The sequence below is a fragment of the Podarcis vaucheri genome (assembly GCF_965113315.1).
Source record: "Podarcis vaucheri genome assembly, chromosome: W".
Lineage (NCBI taxonomy): Eukaryota > Metazoa > Chordata > Lepidosauria > Squamata > Lacertidae > Podarcis > Podarcis vaucheri.
This window is the reverse complement of record NC_138757.1, coordinates 11457982-11481981: the sequence shown is the minus strand read 5'-3', so window position 1 is coordinate 11481981 and position 24000 is coordinate 11457982. Positions and strand designations below refer to the sequence as shown.

Here is a 24000-nt window from a genome sequence, read left to right as displayed (position 1 = left end):
TGGTTTATTAATGCCTTTTCTTCAGGATAGAAGTTATCCATCCCCTCATTAGGCAATCTCATCTCCTGTCTTAGTTTCAAGGGCCCTTGCTCAGTATGTTCCAGTTTGTCTTTTGAGTGTCCTCTCTCCTCCTTTGGTTTACAAGTAAATCTTATCTCAGCTGTCGTAAACTCATCAGGGAACAATTTCAAACATGTGCTGTTTTCGAAAAATCTTGTTACCGTTATCCTTTTCTTTGACAGCAGATGTCTTGATCTATATATCTATTTAGCCAAGTTTTGATCTTTGAAGGAGGCAATCACTCGCAGAGAATATCCATTGTAGAATATGAAATCTACTGAGGTAATGTCATTTAATTTTATTTTCCCTGGCAGCATATCATCTAAAATATTCACAAAATGCACCGAGCGTTCTTCCTGTGTGAGGAAGCCCTTTGGCTTCGGGTAGTTAAGAAAAGCTAACTTCCTATCTGCCAACATCAATTTCCATCCTTTATCCTGGGGCAAGTCTTGCCCTGCTACTGGCTCATCTTGAAATCTGCCATAATCAATAGTGTGGGGTAAGTCTTCTTTAATGTTTATGGATCCTTGGGGTTTCAGCATAGAGCACCCGGGTAGTGATTCCGTTTCCTCACTTGTTTTATTAGGCAGCAATGATGTTTCTTTCAAAGACTTCAGCTGGATCTTTTTTCCTGGATCCACACTGTTGTTCTCTCTGCTGCCATGTGTAGCAGGTTTGTTAGAGTTTGTTTTTGATTTTGTTGGAATCAGCTTATATAGTCTTTTCCAGCATACTTTGCATGCACGTCGGTTTGTAACAGATTTCCTTGCAGTTTTTATGTTCTTACTTTTCTTTTTAATTTCAACTTTCTTCTTATGGGATCTCTTACTAATGCCTCGCTTCTTTTGATTTACTTCGATAGGAAATTCAGTTTTAGGGGCAGATACATACAGCCCTATGTCCTTTCCTTGGTGTAAATGATTTTCCGCTGTTGATCCTTGTGTGCACTTGCTGGTTGCTGGTTGCTTTGTATATTCTGGCTCTTGAGGGGTGGTTTGTGGATCAACACCATGAGGTTCTGAGCCTTTAGCTTGGAGGGGATAATTTTCCACTAATGTCAGGAGCAGCCCATTTGTTATTGTTAAGTATTTTTTCATAGCTGCCAGATCCAGATTTATAGAGAGCAGCCAGTCCTGAGGATAGCAGTCATTGTTTTCCGTCTGGGAGCCCATAGATGAAGTCTGGGGTTTCTGGGAGTTTCGGGTTTCTTCCTGTAACTCTGAAGATAATATCTCAGCCAAGACTATTTCATGGGCCAGGCTCATTGTATTTCTATTTTGGTTGTTATTCTCTGTGTCCTGTATTCCTCTAGGGAAGGTTGAGTGATCTTGAGCAGCAGAGGGAAAAGGAAGAGCCTCATCCTGCTTCAACTCAGCCATCTCAGCCATCTTTTGCTCATTTCCATTTCCATTTCCATTTTCGTTGTCCCTTGTGTGTAAAAAGTATTGCGTGATTTTACTCTGTTTCTCATAACACTCCTGGAACAATGGACTTGTCACTATCCCCAGGTCCCTACGTTTCTTTCTAGTAAGTACCATTTGTAAATCTTTGTCCACCCAGCTATGGGCTAAGGTCCAAAATGAGGCAAGATTTGGGATAGCTGTTTGTGATTTGTAATTTGATAGCTTATAGTTCAGAGCGTAACACGGAGTTGGCAATAAATCAGCTGTCACCCGTTTTCCTTGTTGTCGGTCAGACTTGAGGGGCGTGGCATCGCAGGGAGCAAAACCCTCCGGACATCAAGATAACAAGGTAACAAGGTAGCAAAGCTCTTTTTTTTTTAGAAGCAGCAAGCTAAAAGGACTACTAAACTACTTAAAAAAACTCTGGAGGAGTTAAAATATATTATAAAGGGAGTTTCAAAGGTTGACTCGGTGTCGAGCCTGTTTAAAAAGCAGATTTAGAACTTGCCTCAGATAACCTCCAGAACTCTGCAGCTAGTTTGGCGGCCATCTTGCTCCTCCCCCGGGATGTGTGCGTGTCCACCCACTTTGCTCGCAGAACTCAGCACTTCTGCTGACTAGAAGCCTGGACTGATTGCCTTCTGGATAGGCAAATCTCCACCCCTTGGTCCCTGGTTCATACCCACAGAAGATCATCTTCCTGGACCTTGGTCCACTCTTTCTGTGTTTGGCCTTTGACACAAGAACCCAAGCCTCACAACCAAAAACATGGAAGAAATGCACCTTGGGCTTATTTCCATGCAGCAGAAAAGAGAGTGTGGCCCCTACAACAGAACAAAATGAGTGATTCTGAGAAAAAGAAGCACACTTCCAGGCTTCGGCCCCAAAGCATTTGGGGGGAGCCCAGAATCAAAGGGCATAGATGCAACAGCCTCTTGAAGTGTTCTGTTCTTGTGTTCAGCAATGCCATTTTGTTGGGTACTGTGTGGCACTGTCAGCCTGTGGCGTATTCCCTTCTGGCGGAAGAAACTCTGCAGCGCAGACCCGGTGAACTCTGCACCACGATCAGACTGAAAGCTCTGGACCTTTGAAGAGAATTGCAGTTCTACAGCAGAGATCCAGTCTTTCACCAATGCTGCAGCTTTACCTTTGTTTTTAATCATGAAGACCCAGGAATTCCTCGAAAAACCATCCACAATTGAGAGTATGTATTTGGCCCCACCCAGACAGGCTACTGGCATAGGGCCGCACAAGTCTGCATGCACTAGCTCAAAAGGCCTGGTTGTCACTCCGTTAGACCTAGTGTAAGAGCACGTTTTTACCTTGGATTGCTTACAAGCTCTGCGATCTAAAAACTTATCACATGCCTTCATCTTGCACCCCTCAGTGCACCCCAGGACCTTCTTAACATGTGCCATACGTCTGTGCCATAAATGCTGACAGCCATCATGTGTTGGAACATTGGCACACTGCATGTGTGCTGACTCAATGGGACTGTTACCTGCAATAGGCGTTTCTACCACAAACAGCCTGTCTTTGCATTCAACACTGAACAGTTGACACCCACCCCTGGAAAAAGAACACATATTATTCTCAAAACAAATGCTAAAACCATCGGCAACAAGGGCAGCCACGGATAGAAGCCAGCTAGACATCTCTGGAACGACAAAAGCCTCAATCTCGTGCTGTAAAAAAGAACAATACAGTGAGCCAGACATAGTCAAAGCACGTCTGCTTCCATCTGCTAGTGTAACAGTTTGTCCACTTTTTACAGCCTTGCAGTTCCTCAGAAGACCACTAGAGGGCACGAGTTTGTGAGTAGCTCCACTGTCCACCACCCAGCTCAGCACGTTGCTATGGGTAGAGCTGGTCTCTGTTGTCATGCTCGCCGCAAGATGATACTGTGAAGACTTGTCCTTGCTTTCAGTTCCCTTGGAACTTTTGTGAGCTTTCCCACGTCTCGCCGCTGAGCTAATCTGGTTGCTACGCGAGACGACCTTGGATTCCTCTACCGGCCAGTCTCTCACGAGATGGGAGGGGGACCCACATCTGTAGCAACATCTTGAAGCAAAAGCTTTCACAGATTCATCATTGCTTTTCGCTGCACCCCCACTCCTGGGGGCACAGCTCCTGGGGGCACAGCCAGTGCCTGCTCGCCCCCCCAGCTTTCTGCCTCTTCTGTTCTGCATCACAAAGTCTCCCTGTGGTATAATCCAGACTAAGATGCTCAGGTGGCATAGTTTCCAAGGTCAAAACTAAATTCTCATAGCTCCTGTCCAAACTGCTCAACAGGATGTAAGCCTTGAGCTCATCAGGGAGAGGTACATTCAGCTGCCACAGCTTAGTAAAAATAGACAGCATCTGTGTAATGTGCTCTCGTACTGATTCCCCTGGAGACAGCCTCATCTGAAAAAGGGAGCGTGTCACATGAATCTTGGCACCAGCCGTGGTTCTTTGGTGTACCCTGACCAATGAGTCCCAGACCCCCTTGCAAGTCAATAATCCATCAATGTGGGGCAGCTGAGAAGCCTCCAGGGCAAGTACTATATGGGGCATTGCTTTCTGGTCTTTCTTGACTGCAGCCATAACTCTGGCAACCTCAGCAGCATTTGCCCCAGCAGCTGCTACTGGCGGCTCATTTTGGGTGCAATCCCAAAGCTGTTTGCCCGAAAGCCAATACTTCACTCTTCTTGACCAGTCCTCCCAATTGCACCCATTAAGCCTCTTAAAAGGAATGGTGAAAGTCTCGTGAGCCTGGCCTCTGCCATCTTCCCGGGGCTGTAAGCTTACTCACGCTTTCTGCCAGCTGGTTGCTTCAAAGATGTCTCCTCCAGCAGGCTCCTGCTTTCACCAGCGAGATCAGACTGCCTCTGCTTTTTCCACAACAGCAGACAGGATCTAAGAGCTGGACTTCTCCTTTCCTCACACTCAACACAAACGTGGCTGGAAAACTTCCATAACATGTGGGTCCGGTACGTTTCCACAGCAACAGAAATCCCGGACTTGCAGCAGAGCGGCACAGCGAGTGCTTCTTGTGTGAATGAGCTTGCAGAAGAGAGAGTCCACACACTGTTGTTCCTCTAACAGCTTTATTTACATCAGAACAGTAAAATAACAAATAGACCATCAGAGACGGCAGGCATGGTGTCTCTCCGTCTCTCGGCAGAAAAGTGAAAGTAACTCACAGACAAAGAACTCAGCTTTCCTGGATGTAGAGAAAAGCTCCTCCCCAGAGGCAGGACAGTTACATCGCAACAGTTCCTGGGCCTGAAACAGGATAGCAGCCCAGTGAGAGTTTTCTGGGCACAATTTGCTACATTAATACACCAGCTACAGTGGTCTGTGGATTCTCCACTGGTGGAAGCAATTTTTAGGGGAGGTTTGAACACAGAGGTTCAAGACCAGCTGGCCAGAATGCCAGAATCCTCTAACTTTGATGAACTTGTGAGGGTTTGCCTTCAGATTGGGTTGAGAGAGGAAACTCGGGCAGCAGAAAGAAAGAGCACAGCAGGGAAACATTGGCGCGAAAATCGCATTCCTGAAATTCCAGAACGTAAAGCTGGCAGCGGGCCCAGAAAGGATGAGGAGGAGGCAATGGAATTGGGTGCTGTGCGTGCCAAAACCACCTTGACCATTGGCACAGCAATCAAGGAGGAGAGGAGGGGCTGGAAAGAGACCAGAAAGTGTTTCCTATGCAACCAGCCAGGGCATATTGCCAAGCAATGCCCAAAACGACGAGCCTGGGAGTCACTGTCAGGAGCAGAGGTGAAGGAAGGTGACGGAGCACAAGGGCAGGAGCAGGGAAACGGGAAAGCCTGGCTGGAAGTGGAGGCCCACGGCCAGGGAGAGAAGAACTGAGAAGTCTCCAAGCCGGTGCTCGAGTCCCTGGAATCACTCTGGCAGTGAAACTACAACTCCCAAACGGGCACCACCTCAGTGTTCATGCCTTGGTTGAGTCTGGAGCTTCTACGGATTTCATGGACATAGACTTGGCACTGGAACAATGGATGGCACTAATCCCTTTAGATTTTCCCTTACAGGTCCAGACGATTGATGGACGACCCCTAGTGGCAGGGGATGTCTCTCACCAGACCCCGCCCATGAGGATGGAGGTGGATCACCATGCAGAAACGCTGTCTTTCCATGTGACCAAGCTGAGTGGACACCCAGTGGTACTGGGCATGAGTTGGTTGGCCAAACATGACCCTGCTATAGCTTGGCACCAGAGATCACACACTTTTGTTTCGGCACATTGCGTCCAACATTGTTTTGGGGAGAAGCAAGGCAAACCAGTAGGAGCAAGGGGGGCAAATGTGGAAAGGGAAAGGGTCCACAAGGTGGAAGTAAGCATACCCCATCACTATGCTGCCTATAGCGATGTTTTTAGTGAACAAGAGGCATATAAGTTACCTCCCCCCACACACAGAGTATGGTTGCAAGATAGACCTGGTGCCAGGGGCCAAATTACCCCCTGGAAAGCTTTATTCTATGTCAGAGACAGAGACACAAGCACTGAAGGAGTTCTTGGACAAGAACCTGAAAAAGGGTTTCATTAGGGAATCCACTGCAGCAGGAGGTTCCCCAGTTTTATTTGTAGGTAAGGAAAACACTGATCAACTTTGCTTGGTTTGTGACTATAGACGTTTAAATTCCGTGACTGTACCTATAGCCTAACCCTAACCAAAGATAGGAGATCTATTGGCGAGGGTTAGGACTGGTAAGATATTCACTAAATTGGATTTGAGGGGAGCGTATAATCTGATCAGAATCTGAGAGGGAGATGAGTGGAAAACCACCTTTTATACCCTTTTTGGATCATATGAGTTCCTTGTTATGCCCTATGGCTTACAAGCGGGCACACCCACGTTCCAATCCTTTATACAGCACGTGTTGGGGTCACTGCTGTACAAAAATTGCGTGTGTGTTTTGGATGACGTGCTGATCTACTCAGAAACGGAAGAGGAGCATGTGAAGCATGTAAAAGAGGTATTGGAGAGGTTTAAAAAGCATAAGTTGTATGCCAAGTTAGAGAAATGCCAGTTCCATGTACAAGAAGTGGAATTTTTGGGCTACCGCCTCTCAGCAAAAGGTGTGCACATGGAAAGAGGGAAGGTGAAAAGTGTGCTAGAGTGGCAGCAGCCCAAAACAAAGAAAGATGTTCAAAGGTTCATAGGCTTCAGTAATTACTATAGAAATTTTATACCCAATTACGCACACATCACTGCCCACACTGCTCACAGATTGCTTGAGAGGAAATAAGGCTTTCTGTTGGACTTCTTGAGGCACAGGCGGCCTTCAAAAAATTGAAGAAGGTGTTTGTCTCAGAAGAGTATCTGATACATGTAGAGCCACAAAAACCCATGAGGGTTCAGACAGATGCATCAGACAGGACCATAGGGGCAGTGTTGCTGCAGCAGGATAGGGAAGGGAAGCTGAGCCGCTCTGAGCAGAATTACACGATCTGGGACAAAGAGCTTTTGGCCATTTATGATGCTTTTAAAATTTGGAAGCATTTCTTAGCAGGGGCACAGCAACAGGTGCAGGTATATACAGACCACAAAAACCTGGAGTGCTGGAGGACGGTTAGACTTCTTAATCAAAGACAGATAAGATGGTCACAGTTCTTTTTGGGATTCAACTTCAAGATAGGGTATGTGCCAGGAGTGCAGAATGCGAGGGCAGATGCGCTATCTAGGAAGCCAGAATATATGGAAGAGCAACAGGCTCCAACGGAGAGGTATGTGTTTGAACCTGAGCAATGGCAATGCGCAGCCACCGTAGTAAGGGAGCAGGAGCTGCACGCACTCACAGAAAGGGATGAGTATGCACAAAGGAAACTGTCAGAAGTAAGACAGAATGAAGGCAGAGAGGGGGTTTTTGAAGAAAGAGAGGGTTTGCTTTACTACAAGGGGGCACTGTATGTGCCAGATGGAGAGCTGAGAGCAAGAATTCTCAGGCAACATCATGACAATCCGACAGCGGGGCATTTTGGGCATAATAAGACTCTGTACTTGATTACCAAGGAATTCTGGTGGCCCAAAATTAAGGAGGAAGTAGCAGAGTACTTCAGGGGTTGTGCAGTTTGCCAAAGGGAAAAAGGGGAAAGGGCAGCATCTGCAGTGTTGCTCCAGCCTTTGCCCACACCTAGCAAACCGTGGATTTTATCACAGACCTGCCGGTATCTCAGGGGAAAACAGTGATTCTAGTGGTAGTGGACATGCTGACGAAAATGGCGCATTTCATACCCTGCACCAAGATACCTTCTGCTCAGGAAACAGCCAGGCTGTTTATGGACAACGTATTCAGGTTGCATGGGATGGCCTCTAGGCTAATTATGTTGTATTTGCAGAGTCCTGTACTCAGCGGAATGACGAGCAGTACGTGCCACATGCTTAACTTTGCTTTATTTTCAGTTCAATGTTGAGAAATTACAAACATGCATCTTGCCTCTGCGGGAGCAGAGAAGCAACCGTCCTTCTCCCCGGAACAAAGAACTCCGAGAGAGGAGTGAAAAACAGGAAACCAGTGTACGTCACATCCAGTCTCCCATTCCCGTGGGAAAACCCAACAGTACTCTGACTGTGGAATGTAAACATTGTCTTGTGACATGCACTTCGCTGCACAGTGAAGAGAGCAGAAACCAACATCCTCCCCCTTTCTGTGAACATCACTGGGCAGCGTGTTCGTACAATATCAGTACAAACCCAACTTCTGTACATAGGTACAGTGTTGATCCCTTGATACAATCTTGGACAGTACATCAGCAGGAATTTCATTACCTGGCATATAGGACACCGTTACGAGTCCCTTCTGAATATGTTCCCTAGCATGTTGCAACTTCAATTGCAAGTGCTTCGTGCTTTGCTTACAACCTTCAGAAGTCAGCAAAGCCAAACATGCTTTGTTGTCCTGGTAAACCTGGATTGGACATTTGACAGGAATTTTCATGTCTTTGCACAATTGTAACAACCATTCACAATCCTTAAGTGAATAAGACAGTGCATTCAGTTCAGCTTCACAAGTACTTAAGCTAATTGTTGTTTGCTTCTTGCATGACCAATCAAATAGACCCTGATTGTACATGTAGCAAACTCCAGATGTACTTTTCCTGTCTGCAGTGTCACTTCCAAAACTTGCATCTGCAAAAATCTCAAGACCACCAGACTTCTGATTGTTAAATCTTAGTCTGTAATGCATAGTGCCTTTCAAATAGCGTGCTATGCGTTTCAGAGCTTTCCAATCATTAACAGTGGGATTGTTAACTTGTCTGCTTAGCAAATTACAGCTAACAGCAATGTCAGGTCTTGAACATCTGGCAATGAAGTTTAGCTTGCCTAGCACACTTCTGTACAGTGTAGTGTCAGAAAATGCTTCTTCAGTGTCTTCTACCTGATAACATGTTGCCATCGGTGTGTCTATAGGGTTAGCATCCATCAGGTTCAGTTTGCTTAACACATCAGCAATTTTCAGTGACTGGTGTACTAGAATGTTACCACTTTGATCTCTTTCTATTTCCAGAGATAGGTAGTTGTTTACCTCACCAAGATCATTCATGTCAAAGTGCTCTTTCAGTTGAGCTAGGGCGTTATTGTACATTGTGACATCTTTCCAAAAGAATAAAATATCATCAACATAAAACAAACAATACAGCTTCTTTTGCCCCTCCTCTTTGACAAATACACATGGATCAGCTTTCCCTTGCTGAAAACCTAGAGAAAACAATGCTTCAGTGAGTTTTGTGTGCCAACACCGTGCACTTTGTTTGAGACCATAAAGGGACTTCTTTAGAGCACAAACAAATCCTTGTTTTACCTGTACGCCATCAGGTGGAAGCATATAAAGTGATTCACCTAGAGATCCGTACAAAAATGCTGTATTCACATCGTGGTGACTAATGTGTAGATTCTCTTATGCAGCAAGTTTGAGCATAAGCCTAATGCTCTCATATCTCACTGTGGGTGAGTAGGTCTCGTGATAGTCTTCACCTGGTACCTGTGCAAAACCTCTGGCTACCAATCTGGCTTTGTGTCTGACTATCTTGCCATTTTGATCAGTCTTCGCTTTGAAGACCCATTTGCTTCCAAGCAGTTTCATTCCTGGAACTACTGGAACTAGCTCCCAAGTTTTGTTCTTTTCTAAGGAATCAAGCTCAGCCTTCATGGCATTTAACCATGGCTCAGCTTCCTTAGAATCCAAATCCTGGATTTCTTGGAAACTTGAAGGTTCAAATACCTTCTTGGAGCTTTTAACACCTGCTACTGCTATCTTAGCAAATTCATCAGCAAATCTCTTTGGAGGTCTGCCTTTTGTGGCTCTTTGTGACCTGTGAATTATCCTTTGGTCTTCAACACTCTCCTCTTCCTTCTTAGGAGAAAAGTGACCTATTGTGAACAAAGGTTCCTCCAATTCTTGATCAGAGCTTTCAGAGGGTCGCATAGAGGCTTTCGCACTCTTGAAATCCTCTGAATTATCCGATTCAGTTTCAGACTCAGAATCAGTACCTTCATCAGTGGGTGTTGGTCGTTGCGGCTGCTTTTGCTGTTGCTTATCCTCAGTTTCATCACTGTCATCAGGATAACATTGGAAAATTCCCACATTCTCCCCCCACTTGGCATTGTACTCAACACTTCTTGTGAGCTTAATTGTCTTAGAGTCAGTCATCATTATTCTGTAAGAACCTTTCTGATAACCTAGAAAGATACCATGCAATCCACGCTTTCCTAATTTGGAGCTTTGTGGTGTGTGAACCCACATGTCAGAACCAAAAATTCTTATGTGTTTGATGTACGGTTTCTTGCCAAACATCTTCTCATAGGGGGTACAACCAATCGCTGAAGATAACCTGCGATTGTAACTGTAAACAAAACACAAGAGAGATTCGGCCCAATAACTCTCTGGAAGATTGGCATCATGCAGCAAGGTTTTTAACCCTTGAAGCAATGTCTGAGTTGCCCTTTCGCAAAGTCCATTCTGCCATGGCGAGCGAGGACTGGACAAATCGCGTTGAATTCCTTTCTCAGTCAGAAAAGCTTCAAACTGCTGAGAAGTGAATTCTCCCCCGCGATCAGTGAAAAGAGTCTTTATCTTTTTACCATGCACATTTTCCAACCAAGCACAGAATTCCTTAAACCTTGGAAAAGCCTCTGATTTCTGCTTGAGATTGTACACATAAATATACCTGGAAAATGCATCAATGAGAACCATGAAGTACCTATTGCCACCCAAAGAGGGTGATAGTGGACCAACTAAATCAGCATGAACAACCTGGTATGGTTCTGTAGCTTGCCTACTAGACACCTTACCTTTCGCAGCCATTTTCACCTTGTTTGCTGCGCACGCCTTGCACTTCATGTGGTACCTGCAGGGTTTAATAGTCATACCTTCAACCAAGGCAGGCATTTTAAATACTGCCTCAAAATGCAAACGACCAAATTTCCTGTGAAAATCGTGAATACATCCTGCATGCAAACTTTTGTTAGAACCTGCAATGCAACAAGTTTCATTCTGCACAACATCATCATAATACAGAACAAACAAACGATCAACACATTCAGCATGCAATACATAATCGTCTTTCTTTGTGATGGTGCATTTCTTGTTCTTGAAGGAAACGTCAATGTTCCGTTCATTCAGCTGCATAACACTGAGTAGATTGTGTGTGGCATCTGGTACGTAAAGCACATCTTGTATCGATAAGTCCAAACTGTGAAGAACAACAGTTCCGTAGCCTTGACTGGGGATCGTGTGGTCATCCGCCTGGTGAATCGCACCTTCCTGCGGTGTAAAAGACACGAACAGTCGCTTATCGTTGCACATGTGGTGGGTAGCTGCTGAATCAACAACGAAGAAAGATCTAGACGTCTTCTGGACCTTTTCGACCTTTGGAGTGAAGCGTGAGACCATTGCCTTGTGCTGCGTTGTCCTGGAGACTGGACCTTTTCCTTTGCTTTGGCCTTTTCCACGCGATGAGCTTCCGCTGCGTTGCTCTGTCTTGGCCCTGGGAGATCTGCATTCCCTCTTCATATGGCCTAGACGTCCACACGAGTAGCATTTCACTGCCTTCAAAGCTTTGGCGCCCTCTGGTGGTTCCACTGCACTCTGGGATGACGTCTGTGAAGACTCCCCCTTACCCATGCAGCTAGCACCCCGGCGATCTGCTTCATTCTGGATCACAGCAGTAACATAAGCTACTGTGAGCTGAGCAGTTGGCTGAACAGCAATCTGAGTGGCAACGGACTCCCAACTTGGACCCAAAGAATGTAGTATCATGAAGGAATACACAGCCTCTGGAAAGGTGAGTCCTCTCTGTTGCAGCTCATGTCTCAGATTTTGCATCTTCATCAGATGTGTACGCACATCTCCACCTTCAGCAAGAGCCATACCATGCAGCTTGGCATAGTAATACATTGAGGAACCAGCTTCTGTCCTCAAGTGAGCCTCTCTTAAAGTGTCCCAAATTTCTCTGGCTGTGGTCTTACCACGCAGCAGACAGAGCTCTTCTGGGGATACTATCAATGTAAGTGTTCCCCTTGCTTTGGAATCCTTAGTAGCCCATTCATCTGTAATTGGAGCTGGGGGGTTGTCTGTAATAACATTAAACAGACCTTCTTTCCGCAGAACAGCCTCTGCATAGAGTACCCAGTCCGCGTAGTTTTTCTTATTGAGCTTAGGAATCCCAAAAGCATCAGCCAGCTTTGCATTAGCCATCATTGCTGCTTTAAACAAGCTGCGTCTGTGTACAGCTGCTTCCAAAAGCACTTGTAAAAGTACTTTCGGTTTTCAAGCCTCCCAAGCCTGTGAGCTTGTGCCTTAGAGCCTTTGCCTGTATCGCGGCAAAACGGCTTTAAAAGTTCAAAGTCCAGCCATAAAGCCATAAACTAGAAACTGGCAGGCTGCCCGGAGCATGAGCACATACCTCTCATCAATCAAACTCGACGCGCAGAGCAGATAACGCCGATCCGTTCCTCTGTCCCTCTGCCGGCATTCCATCCTTCAGTTTGACTGCGTCTTTCTGGGCCCATAACCAAAAATGTTGTATTTGCAGAGTCCTGTACTCAGCGGAATGATGAGCAGTACATGCCACATGCTTAACTTTGCTTTATTTTCAGTTCAATGTTGAGAAATTACAAACATGCATCTTGCCTCTGCGGGAGCAGAGAAGCAACCGTCCTTCTCCTCGGAACAAAGAACTCCGAGAGAGGAGTGAAAAACAGGAAACCAGTGTACGTCACATCCAGTCTCCCATTCCCGTGGGAAAACCCAACAGTACTCTGACTGTGGAATGTAAACATTGTCTTGTGACATGCACTTCGCTGCACAGTGAAGAGAGCAGAAACCAACAAATTATGGATCAAGGAAGTCAGTTTACTTCACGCTTCTAGAGAAAGTTAATGGAGCTGCTGGAGGTGGAAGTAAACTTCACCTCAGCTAGACATCCCCAGACGAATGGGCAATCAGAAAGGGTGAATGTTATCTTGCAGCAATACTTGAGATGTTATGTGAGTCATCAGCAAAACAACTGGGCAGAGAAATTAAGTTTGGCTGAATTTGCAGATAATAATGCAGTGCACACCTCTACAGGGGTGTCGCCCTTCATGCCAAACTATGGGAGGCATCCCAGGGCCTTCCCTGGGAGGGAAGAAAGATTGTTGGTACCTGCAGCTGAAGAGTTTGTAGAAGAAGTGGAGTTTCTGCATAGGATGCTGATGGAAAACTTGGAAAGGTCAAAGTTAGAATACAAGCGGACGGCGGATGCTCGGAGGAGAGAGGGAAAAAGGAGGGTGGGGAGAGTCTTTTGAGTTTATGTTCAGCCCTTGTAACTTAACTAGGGAAAGCATCAAAGAGAACTCTTAGAATTATGAAGGGGAGGGAGTTTGTAGTTGCTAAGTAACCAGCAACATTATTAATTTGATTGCACACATACAGTGGCACAGGGGAGAATACAGGAGGATCATGCACAGACGTGTATCCCTGGGATTCTCATGAGTTCCCAGGCCCTCTGAATGCAGAATCTGATGGAACTCAAATTGGCAGCTAGAGGGAATGACGGCTGCTTCAACTACTAAATCCCCAAAGTTCTTAAATCTGGGAGCTCAGCAGTCAACCATGAAGCGCTTCTGAAATCCACATCAGTGTTTTTATTGGTAATCTTTTTTATTAGGGCAGAATGAGCCTGGGAAAATAGGTTAGTAGATCTGCCATGGCAGCCTGCTTTCATTTGCAGTACACATGGCACTCTAATAGATGGTGCTCAATATATTGCCATTGTTGCAGTTCCAAGCAGATGCCCTTGGTTGTGAAAGGACCCCCTTCGCAGATAACGGTTTGCCAACATGCTGCTGAAATATCATCTATCAATAATGTACACGAAGGAGAAACGTCCTGTAATGCTGGAAACTCAGTTATGCCTCCAAAGCATTGTTTGGGAGGAACATGTCAAAATCAAACACACTGCAAATATAACGCCTTAATCAGCCTTGGTCAGCCTGGTACTCTCCAGAGGTTTGGGATTACAACTCCCAGCAGCCACAGCATTCACCAGGGAGTTATTTCTTGAATTACCACAGCTATAAAACTTTTACCATTCCGTCGCTAGGCTTCTCATTCTTTGGGGAAGGGCTGTACCTCAGTGGTAGAGCATCTACCTTGCATGCATGAGGCCCCAGTTCAATCCTTAGCGGCATCTCCAGCTAGGATTTGGATTAGACTTCGCACCCGAAACCCTGGGGAGTTGTTGCCAAGTCAGTATAGACAATACTGAGCAAGATCTACTGGTAGTCTGACTGGCAGCTTCCTATGTTCATTCTTCCAGTTTGCTCTACCATCTCTTCTTTCTGCAGTTTTCTGCCATCTCCTTTTTCCTCTTTCTGTTATAACTTGGGCCAGGTTGTGCATATCTCAGTTAGGTCCATTCCTTTTCGTGAGTCTACTCTGAGTAGAATTGAGTTGGATGCATTTCTCTGTCTGGAACTTTAGATCAAGGAAGTGTCCTGTTTTCCGTTTTTTGCTACCACCATTGTTTCAGTCCTTTATTTGTACCAGGGACAAGCTGAGGCTCTAATGCCTTAGGGTTGACTCCAATTAAGTTCTACTTGTGGTAGACACATTAAAATGAATGGATCTCAGTTAGGCCTACTTAGGGTAGATTTATTGAAACTAACACTGAATAGAACCCGTAGTAAAATCCCAGCTTGGTTTCCTTTTTCCTGTATGTTCCTCTGTGAGTTGAGATTTCTTTCCTTCAGGAAACCTTTCTTCCTTTCCAGGTTGCAACTCTACCAAACTCTGTGGTTGGAAACACGGTCCCGCAGCAGCGGATGAGGAAGAAGGCCAAAGTATTGTCCTTGGCAAAGAGGTATTGGGGGATGCAGGGACCTGTGGGTTGTCTGAGTTTAAATGGGGAGGAAGAAGATGAAGGGACCACTTTTCCCCGATTGCCATGTTGTGAGGTGAACCAGTTCTGCTTTATTCCCTATAGGATCCTGAACTTCAAGAAGGAGTCCCCCACCCTGCAGCCAAAGGAGCCTCCACCCTCTCTGCTCGAGGCAGATTTAACAGAGTTTGACGTGAAGAATTCCCACTTGCCCTCCGAAGTCCTTTACATGCTTAAAAATGTCAGGTAAGGGCAAATGTGATGAGAGAGCTGGGCCGGTGGGGGCTGAAGAGTAGCAACTTCCCTACCATTAAAGAGTTTGCATAAAGATTGGATTTGACATGTCCTCAGTTTGAGGAGAATAAGGATTGACACACTGGGACCATTTGACCAGCTTGTCATGTTTACCAGCAATGAGCAGGCCAGCCCCTCTAAGAAGTTCATTAGTGAGGCACAGTGGCAGCAATGTTTGCATCTTAACCCCTTGCATCTGGTTTTCTCCTTCTAAAAATGGGCTTTGGGCTGCTCTCTAACTTAGACTAATCGAGGTTGCCGGTGAATCCTTCTGCTTTTGCCCCTGCTACAGGCAACTCTCTGTTTGCACAGGGGTTGCGATTTGGGTTATCACACATGTTGGCAAAGCTTGTGTAAGCCCGCCCCACCCTTCCCTGCCCTGTACTGCTCCTGCCCCCTCTGGGGTTAAAAATAGTGCATGCATTGGCGGTCACTCGCCAATCAAAACACGTGCAAAATGGTCACCACCTGTACTTTCAAAGTAGCAGCTGCGGCAACCTCCTGTAGCAGTGAGTTTCCCCCTTTCTGGACTCATTGCTGTTTTAGGCCAGGAGCAGGATGCCTGGTGTGCAAGCTCCTTCTCATCTCTTTCCCTGCAGGGTCCTTGGCCACTTTGAGAAGCCTCTCTTCCTGGAGCTCTGCAAGCATATGGTTTTTGTCCAACTGCACGAAGGGGAGTACATCTTCCTCCCGGGGCAGCTGGACAACAGCATCTATGTGGAGCAGGATGGAAAGCTGGAAGTCTGCATCCAAGAAAGTGTAAGGATAGCTGACAGGTCATCAACATCCATGGCCAAACACTGCCAGTTAAAACAGTATTGAGCAGTAAAGCATATAGAATAAGGAGCAAATAATAACAAAGTCCCTCCCCTCTTTGCTTGGCAGAGTCAGAGTAGACACTACTGGGCTGTAGCAGGTGGAGGCATGCTCTGAAACTTCTAATTTTTCTGTTGAGAGGCCTGCTGGCTGTATGCTCAGTAGCTACCTAAGTTCTGCCTGTCTTGGCTTAGATCTCATATAACCCCTGTTTTAAAACAGCTGCACTGATTGCTAGTTCATTTCTAGGCCCAATTCAAGGTATTTAGGTTAGTGTTTAAAGCCCTAAATGACTCAGGCCCCAAATACCTGAAAGGCCGCCTTCTTCACTACAGACCCTCTCGGGTGATAAGATCAACAGAGATTACTCCCTTAGTTGCTCTTTAGTTGTGGCCTGCAAGAGGGTATTCTCTGTGGCAGCCTTCCCACAGAGATGTGCCTGGCACCTTCATTATATAGCTTTTGGCAAAGACTAATAAGAATGAGGGCACGCGGGTGGCGCTGTGGGTTAAACCACACAGCCTAGGACTTGCCGATCAGAAGGTCGGCGGTTCGAATCCCCGCAACGGGCTGAGCTCCCATTGCTCAGTCCCTGCTCCTGCCAACCTAGCAGTTCGAAAGCAAGTCAAAGTGCAAGTAGATAAATAGGTACCACTCTGGCGGGAAGGTAAACGGCGTTTCTGTGTGCTGCTCTGGTTTGCCAGAAATGGCCACATGACCCGGAAGCTGCACGTCGGCTCCCTCGGCCAATAAAGCGAGATGAGCGCCGCAACCCCAGAGTCAGTCACGACTGGACCTTTACCTTTAATAAGAATGAGGCGTCTTCCCATCCTTGGGGTGGTGGTTATGCCTCCTAGGTCCTGCAGAGTGTGGGTGGTGGGAGCAAGTCTCATAAGCGTATGCCAAGCTGAGCTTTGTGTTGAAAGTTGCCTCAGCCACAGAGTTTGTGTCTGCCTTATTTCTTCTGCTTATTTATTACTTGCTTTTCAAGGCCAGTCACTCCCAGAGACACACACAGAGGTCTTTGAACTTAGCTTGTAATTGTGTAGCTGAAATGTGGTCTCATTATCCCCCCCCCCATCCACAATAGGATAGCACAGAGATGGTGGTCAAAGACGTCTTGGCAGGAGACAGTGTCCACAGCCTCCTCAGCATATTGGATGTCAGCACGGTAAGCCAAAGCCCATGACTCTGGCTCCTGGATGTCTTTATCCTTTGATACAAAGGTGGGGAACTGTAGGCCTAGGAGCTGAATATGGCCTTCTAAATCTCGCTGGTTCTGGGGACTGTTTCAGGCCACATCCCTCACCAGCCTTGTGTTACCCTCTCCTTGAGCGTCTTTGCCTGCTCCTGCTTTTCATTTGCTTGGACGGAGTCTAGAGAGGGGTGTGTTTGTGAGTGAACTTTAGGCTTGTTGAATTTTTTTCCTCCTTTTCCTTCCTTCTCCACCTGGATCACTTAGGAGGTTTATTTTGACTTTGTGTGTTAATTTGCAAAAAATGTTAGACCACTGAATGTTTTTATTTCGTAGATGTAGCCATTGGGTCATTTGTGGCTCCTTTTCAACTTGAAAGGGAGAACACGTACCCAGTTTCTTTCATTGTGTGCATTTCCCCCTCATAAATTTGCCAGAAAGCAAGCCTGGACTCGCCATAGGCAAGTGATGCTCTTCTAGGCTACATCACATAGCCCAAATGTCTTCCTGGTGTGTTTAAGATAAGTGCATTATTCTAGGCAGCCCTCTGCAAGCCAGAGTCTTTCACCTCTTTCTTCCTTTGGAGCTGCCAGCAGGGCTTAAAAACTAAGCCTCCCAAGTGCCTCCCCTGGGTTGCGCTTTTTAAAAAACAAACAAAAAAACAACCCTTCTGTAATTAAGAATCGATCAGCCAGCTGGGAGCTCAGCAGGATTACTCAACTGGATTACTTTTTGTTTCCCTCCACTAGCTGTGGGAAGAATGTGCTCTGAAGAGTTTATTCTTGGTGTGGGGTGTGATGCTAGGGGATTCAGGGGTTAGATGCTAGGAATGTCTGGTGATATAGTGAGGGCAGAAAGGAGAGAGGGCTTACAAATACAGTGGTACCTCGGGTTACATTCGCTTCAGGTTACATACGCTTCAGGTTACAGACTCCGCTAACCCAGAAATATTACCTCGGGTTAAGAACTTTGCTTCAGGATGAGAACAGAAATTGTGCTCCAGTGGCACGGCAGCAGCAGGAGGCCCCATTAGCTAAAGTGGTGCTTCAGGTTAAGAACAATTTCAGGTTAAGAACGGACCTCCGGAACGAATTAAGTACTTAACCCGAGCTACCACTGTAAGTACAAAGGAAGTTGCTTTCAAGTAGTGCCAGCTGGATTACAGTTTTTGGGTTGGGGAAGGGATGTTGCTATTATTTGTATTGTTATTTTGTTCCTTATTAATTTATATACTGTTTATATACCAAAATGGCTTCTACGCAGGTTTGTTTGTTGTTGTTTTTTTACAACTATAGTATCAATTAAAATACATGATAATAATTCCATTGAGGGCACTAAAACTTCCTTAATTTAACATACACAAGAAAACAAACTATTTAAAAAGTTTGTTTGTTTGTTTATGACATTTATATCCCACCTTTTCCCTCCAAGAATCTCAAGGTGGTATGCTGTTAGTTTCTGTTTCTCACTGTGCAGCTGCTGGGAGTCACGGGACTCTGTTTACATTCCAGAGACAGTCCAGACACTTGGAAGTCTCACGGGAGGGGAGATGGGATGTGACGTTAGTGGTTTCCTGTTTCCTTTGTTCCTTTGTTTCTGTTGCTCTCTGCTTTCATAGAGAGAGGATGTCTTTTCTGTTCTGCGTAGCTAGAAAATAAAACTCTTTACAATGTAGCTCATACTGTCTCATCCTTTCCTGTGCTGGGAACTCTGCTGATTGAAGAATGTGCCTTGGAGCCTTATCAAAGGCTTGAGGTCATTAATTATTCGTCGGAGGCAATTTCAAAGGCTCGGCAGAAGAACGGAGTTCCGACATATACATGGTTCTCTCCCTCCTCATTTAATCCCCACAACAGCCCTGTATCTCCCAGGTCCTATTCTGACGCTCTGAGCACTGCACAACACCAGCTCTCAAAATCCATTCCTCGATACATAGACTCCACATGGACTGGTGGCAGCCCTCTAGAGTTTCATGCAAAGCAGATCCTGTACCACTGAACTATGACCCCTCCCCAGTTATTTCAATAATGATAATTATGATAACAACAATTAAAGGTAAAGGGACCCCTGACCGTTAAGTCCAGTTGCGGACGACTCTGGGGTTGCGGCGCTCATCTCGCTTTACTGCATTTGTCCGCAGACAGTTTTTCCGGGTCATGTGGCCAGCATGATTAAACTGCTTCTGGCGAAGCCAGAGCAGCGCACGGAAACGCCGTTTACCTTCCCGCCGGAGTGGTACCTATTTATCTACTTGCACTTTGACGTGCTTTTGAACTGCTAGGTTGGCAGGAGCAGGGTCCGAGCAACGGGAGTGCACCCTGTCGAACCACCGACCTTCTGATTGGCAAGCCCTAAGCTCTGTGGTTTAGACCACAGCGCCACCCGCATCCCATAACAACAATTACACCAGTTGAAAAACATATAGTTAAAACAATAAAATCAAGATGTTTAGGTCAGGAGAACAGTTGCCTTAAACAGGTGTGTCTTCAGGAGCCAGCAGAATGACACCATCGATGGGAGCTCTTCTATTTCAGCAGGGAGGACATTCCACAACACCGGTGTCACCAGTGGGAAAAGCCCACTTCCCCTCATGCTGATGTGAGAGAGGCAGTGTGGTATAACAGTTAGTGTGTTGCCACTAGGACCTAAGAGGCAAAGATTTACACATGTCACTCAGTCATGAAGCTCACTAGGTGACCTTGGGTTGGTCATTGTCTCTGAGCCTGAGCTACCTACCTCACATGGTTGTGAGGAAAAAATGGGGATGGGGAAAGCCACATAGGCTAGCTTGAGCTTCTTGAAGGCGAAGGTGAGATGTAACTGCAATAATAAAAGTAAATAAAACAATAGTCTTTTGAGGTGTGGGCATTTAATTTCAGCCTACAAGGACTGCCTGAAGAATTTTTTTTCTACTTTTATTTATGATTTCAAGGAATGGTTTTAATGTTAATGCTCTGATGTTTTAAAGCTTACAGTCGAACCTCTACTTACCACCGCCTCTTCTTACGGTCATTCCAAGTCGTGACCGAAGTAACCGGTGGGTTTGCTGCCGTTTGCGCATGTGCAGGAGCAGCGTTTGCTGTTTGTGCAGGAGCAGCAATTGCCGTTCGCACATGCGCAGAAACAGGCAATCGCCACCTGCTCACAACGACGCCTCTCCCAGCAACCCGTTTCGACCTCTGGACAGACCTCCGGAACGGATTATGGTCACAAATAGAGGTTCCACTGTATTTCCTTTTTGTCGATAATTGTAATGTATATTGTATGTTATTTGTAAATGTTTTATTTACAATTAAGCAGCATGCACATTTTGTCAATAAATAAAAATACAAAATTATTGCATAAATATTTTTTGTTAACGTTCGATTTAAATGGTACTGAACCTGTTTCCCAGATTTAGCAAAGTGTTAAGTGGAATACTTGTTAAGGGAATACTGCATTTTAATTAGAGTTCTCTCAAAGTCCTGGAAGGGCAAGGCATAAACTTTGACATGAAATGTCTTCCTTGTTAGGGTCATCCTGCCCCGTATAAAACAGTTTCTGCTCGGACGGCAATGCCTTCAACGATCTTGTGCCTCCCAGCCAATGCATTCCAGGACGTCTTCCAGAAATATCCTGAGACCCTTGTTAGAGAGTTGTGCAGGTGAGGCTGGTGCTGTTACGGGAGGGAGTCCTCTTAGCTTTAAGGCAGGTATGGGGAACCTTTGGCCCTCCCATCATTGTTGCTTAATTGCTGCTCTCATCAACCCCAGCAAACATAGCCAATGGGATGAAGGGAATTGTACTTTACTAACATTTGAAGGGCCACAGGTTTTCCACACCTGCTTTAAAACAATGGGTGTGGAAATGGCCTGAGGGTGAGGCAAGGTGTCCGCCATAGGTGTCTGGATTGGAGGCAACGACCCAAAGATGTACCCGTATTTTTCCGTGTATAAGACACCCCCACGTATATTTTGGGGGATTCCAGTTTAAGAAAATGGGGGGAGATGGCCCAGAGTTGTTCAACTTTTGGGGGGGAGGGTTGTACAGAGCTGCATGCTAAGGGTCTGCCCGATCGCCACCAACAGCCGGCAAACGCACACACAATTGCCACAGTGGAAGCCAATACACAGCAGCCCTTGCTGCAGGCACCAATCACCAACCTAATTGACAAAGAAGCAGCCTATCCAAAGCAGTCCTTGCCGCAGCCACAAATCATCCACACAATCGCTGCTGACAACCTACTGCTTGCGGCTGCAACCATTCACCCATCTGCACTATCCATGTATAAGACGAGCCCTGATTTTGAAGATTATTTTGAAGTAAAAAACCATTGTCTTATACATGGGAAAGTACGGTAAGTTCCTTGGGAAGTTCTATCCCCTTTTCCTATTGGGGGCAGGGAGATGAGACATGAAAATGCCCATGTGCTCTTCTGAGCATCCATCTCAATTCCTCTTTCCAGGAACAAACTTTGAACCTAACTATAGTCAGGGTTGTCCTTGAGTCCAGGTGTGGCTAACCATTTGTCTGCGCAACTTTCTTTTAGGGAGGGGTGGAGGGAGGAAAGTGGAGAAGGTGGAATCTACATCAGATAGCAGCCTGTGTAGCTTCTTTGGGGGTGGGGTGCAGAGAGAAAAGGGGAGAAGGTGGGATCTAAATCGGATAGCAGCCGGCGTAGCTATCTTTGGGGGTTGAAGAGTGGAAAGGGAAGAAGTTGGGATCTACATCGGATAGCTGCCTGCACAGCTTTTTTTTAGGGTGGGGTGGAGGGAGGAAAAGGGAGAAGGTGGGATCTACATCGGATAGCAGCCTGCGTAGCTTTCTTTGGGGGTAGGGTGGCGGGAGGTAAGGAGAGATGGCCTTATCTAGATCGGATAACAGACTGCTTGTCTTTCTTTGGGGGGGGGTGTTATGTACTGAGTGAATAGGATCCAAAATGCAGCAGTCTGATAGGTCCTAGAACAATAGGATCCAAAATGCAGCAGTCTGATTGGTCCTAGAACAATGCAGCAGTATGATTGGTCTGCAGGAGCCACCCAATCCGGCTCCAGGTGTAAGTGAATCCACAACCTGATTGGCCTACAGGAGAATTCCGGAATTAGCCAATCACGTGCAGCTCATTGTGTAAATAATGTATATAAAGCAGATACTTTGAGGGGACATCCACTCCTCCTCACCTCTATGAGCTGAATAAAGAGCATGAAATCCACTCTCGACTCAGAGTATATTTCACTGGCGACAAGGATGGGATTCCGCTGAGCTGACAGCCACACACAGCAACGCAGCACCGCCACCTGCCGCACCGCTGCCTCACACCGTGTATCCAGGCTTCAGCTCCGGGACCCAAGGAACTCAGAATGGCAACCGACAGCAGCTTCTCGCCGTTCAACCCAGCATCCGGAGACTGGGAAGCGTACGCCTCCCGTTTCACCTTCCTCCTAGAAGCCAAAGGGGTCACCGACAAAGAAGACGCCAGGAAGAGGGCAATATTCTTCAGCGTCTGCGGAGAGGAGACGTTTGAAATCGCCCGGGCTCTTCTTGCACCTGAAAACGTCACTACTGTTCCATACAAAACAATAATGGAACGGCTGAAGGGGCACTTTTCGCCGCAGCCCTCAGTGGTGGCTCATCAAAATGCCTTCTACGCAAAGCGGCAAGCCCCTGGAGAAACCATAACTGGGGTTGTGACCTCTCTCCGCCAAGCCGCCCAGTTCTGCAACTTCTCAGAGTTGGAGAACATGCTTCGTGACCGCCTCGTCGGTAGCTTGAAGGATGAGAAGCTGCAACAACGCCTCTACGCTAAGAAGGACTTAACGTTCCAGGTTGCTCTGGAGGAGGCCCTGGCAACAGAAGCTGCCGAGAGGTCGACACAAGAGGCACGGCCGAGCTTGCCGTCCCAACCGAGGGTCCACCACGAAGACCTCACCGACGACTCAGGATCTGACAGGGAGGAGGTGCACCGAGTACAGCAGCGCACTCAAGCAGCCCACATACCACAGCTGCCTCAACGAGAAGGAGGGAACTGCGCAAGCTGCAGGGAAAGTCACGAGAGGAGGACCTGCCGTTTCCGCAACGCAGAGTGCAGGCAGTGCAGAAAATCGGGACACATCACCCAGGTGTGTCGGGCTCGGCCCACCCGACATCAGACATCCGATGACCGATCCAAGAGCCCCAGGTCCCGGGGCCCAACGCACCAAGGCAACTCGACGGAGCTCACGGACTTCCAGGTATACCAGCTGTCCCACCCCAACGTAGAGAAAATTTATGTAGAGGTACTGATAGTGGGGGCCCCGTGCCGCATGGAGCTTGACACGGGTTCCACTCTATCCATAATCTCGGCAAGGACCTTAAGGAAACTGTGTCCTATTGGGGGTCCCAAACTCAGGCCGGCCCCATTCACCCTCCGGGACTTCCAGAAACGTAAGGTCCCCACAATGGGGGTGGGGACCTTCAGGGTGAAATATCGAGGGCGAACACGGCAACTGGACTTGCTTGTGGTCAAGGGCCCCTACATTAGCTTATTGGGATTGGCATGGTTTGGACCACTGGTTTGGACCAGCTTACAAGTGGACGTGGACACCATATGCAAGGAATTTCTAGGGGTTTTCGATGGGAAATTGGGACAGTATACGGAGCCCCCCCCCCCATTGCTCTACAGCTTGACCCCACAGTACGACCTGTCAGGCTCAAGACCCGCCGGGTCCCGTTCGCCCTGAAACCCCGTATAGACGAGGAATTGGACCGGCTCGTGGAGCAAGGAGTGCTGGAGCCTGTGCCTAATGCCCCCTGGGAAACCCCGATCGTCACACCCGTCAAGCCAAATGGTTCAGTCTGTATCTGCGCAGACTACAAATGTACCATAAACAAGGCCCTCACGA

General features: G+C 46.8%; 1 protein-coding gene across 1 annotated transcript in view; it reads left to right on the top strand.

Annotated features, from left to right (window-relative positions):
- The window catches only part of LOC309523279 (patatin-like phospholipase domain-containing protein 7), a gene marked incomplete at its 3' end in the record, with an annotated part of 71359 nt that extends 54080 nt beyond the window's left edge, over positions 1-17279 (top strand). The window contains exons 5-10 of the mRNA XM_082207064.1: positions 5504-5635; positions 14729-14817; positions 14941-15081; positions 15729-15888; positions 17036-17116; positions 17241-17279. Coding sequence (XP_082063190.1) covers positions 5504-5635; positions 14729-14817; positions 14941-15081; positions 15729-15888; positions 17036-17116; positions 17241-17279 — 642 coding nt within the window. The remainder of the gene's footprint in view (positions 1-5503; positions 5636-14728; positions 14818-14940; positions 15082-15728; positions 15889-17035; positions 17117-17240) is intronic.
- Positions 17280-24000: the final 6721 nt, after the last annotated feature.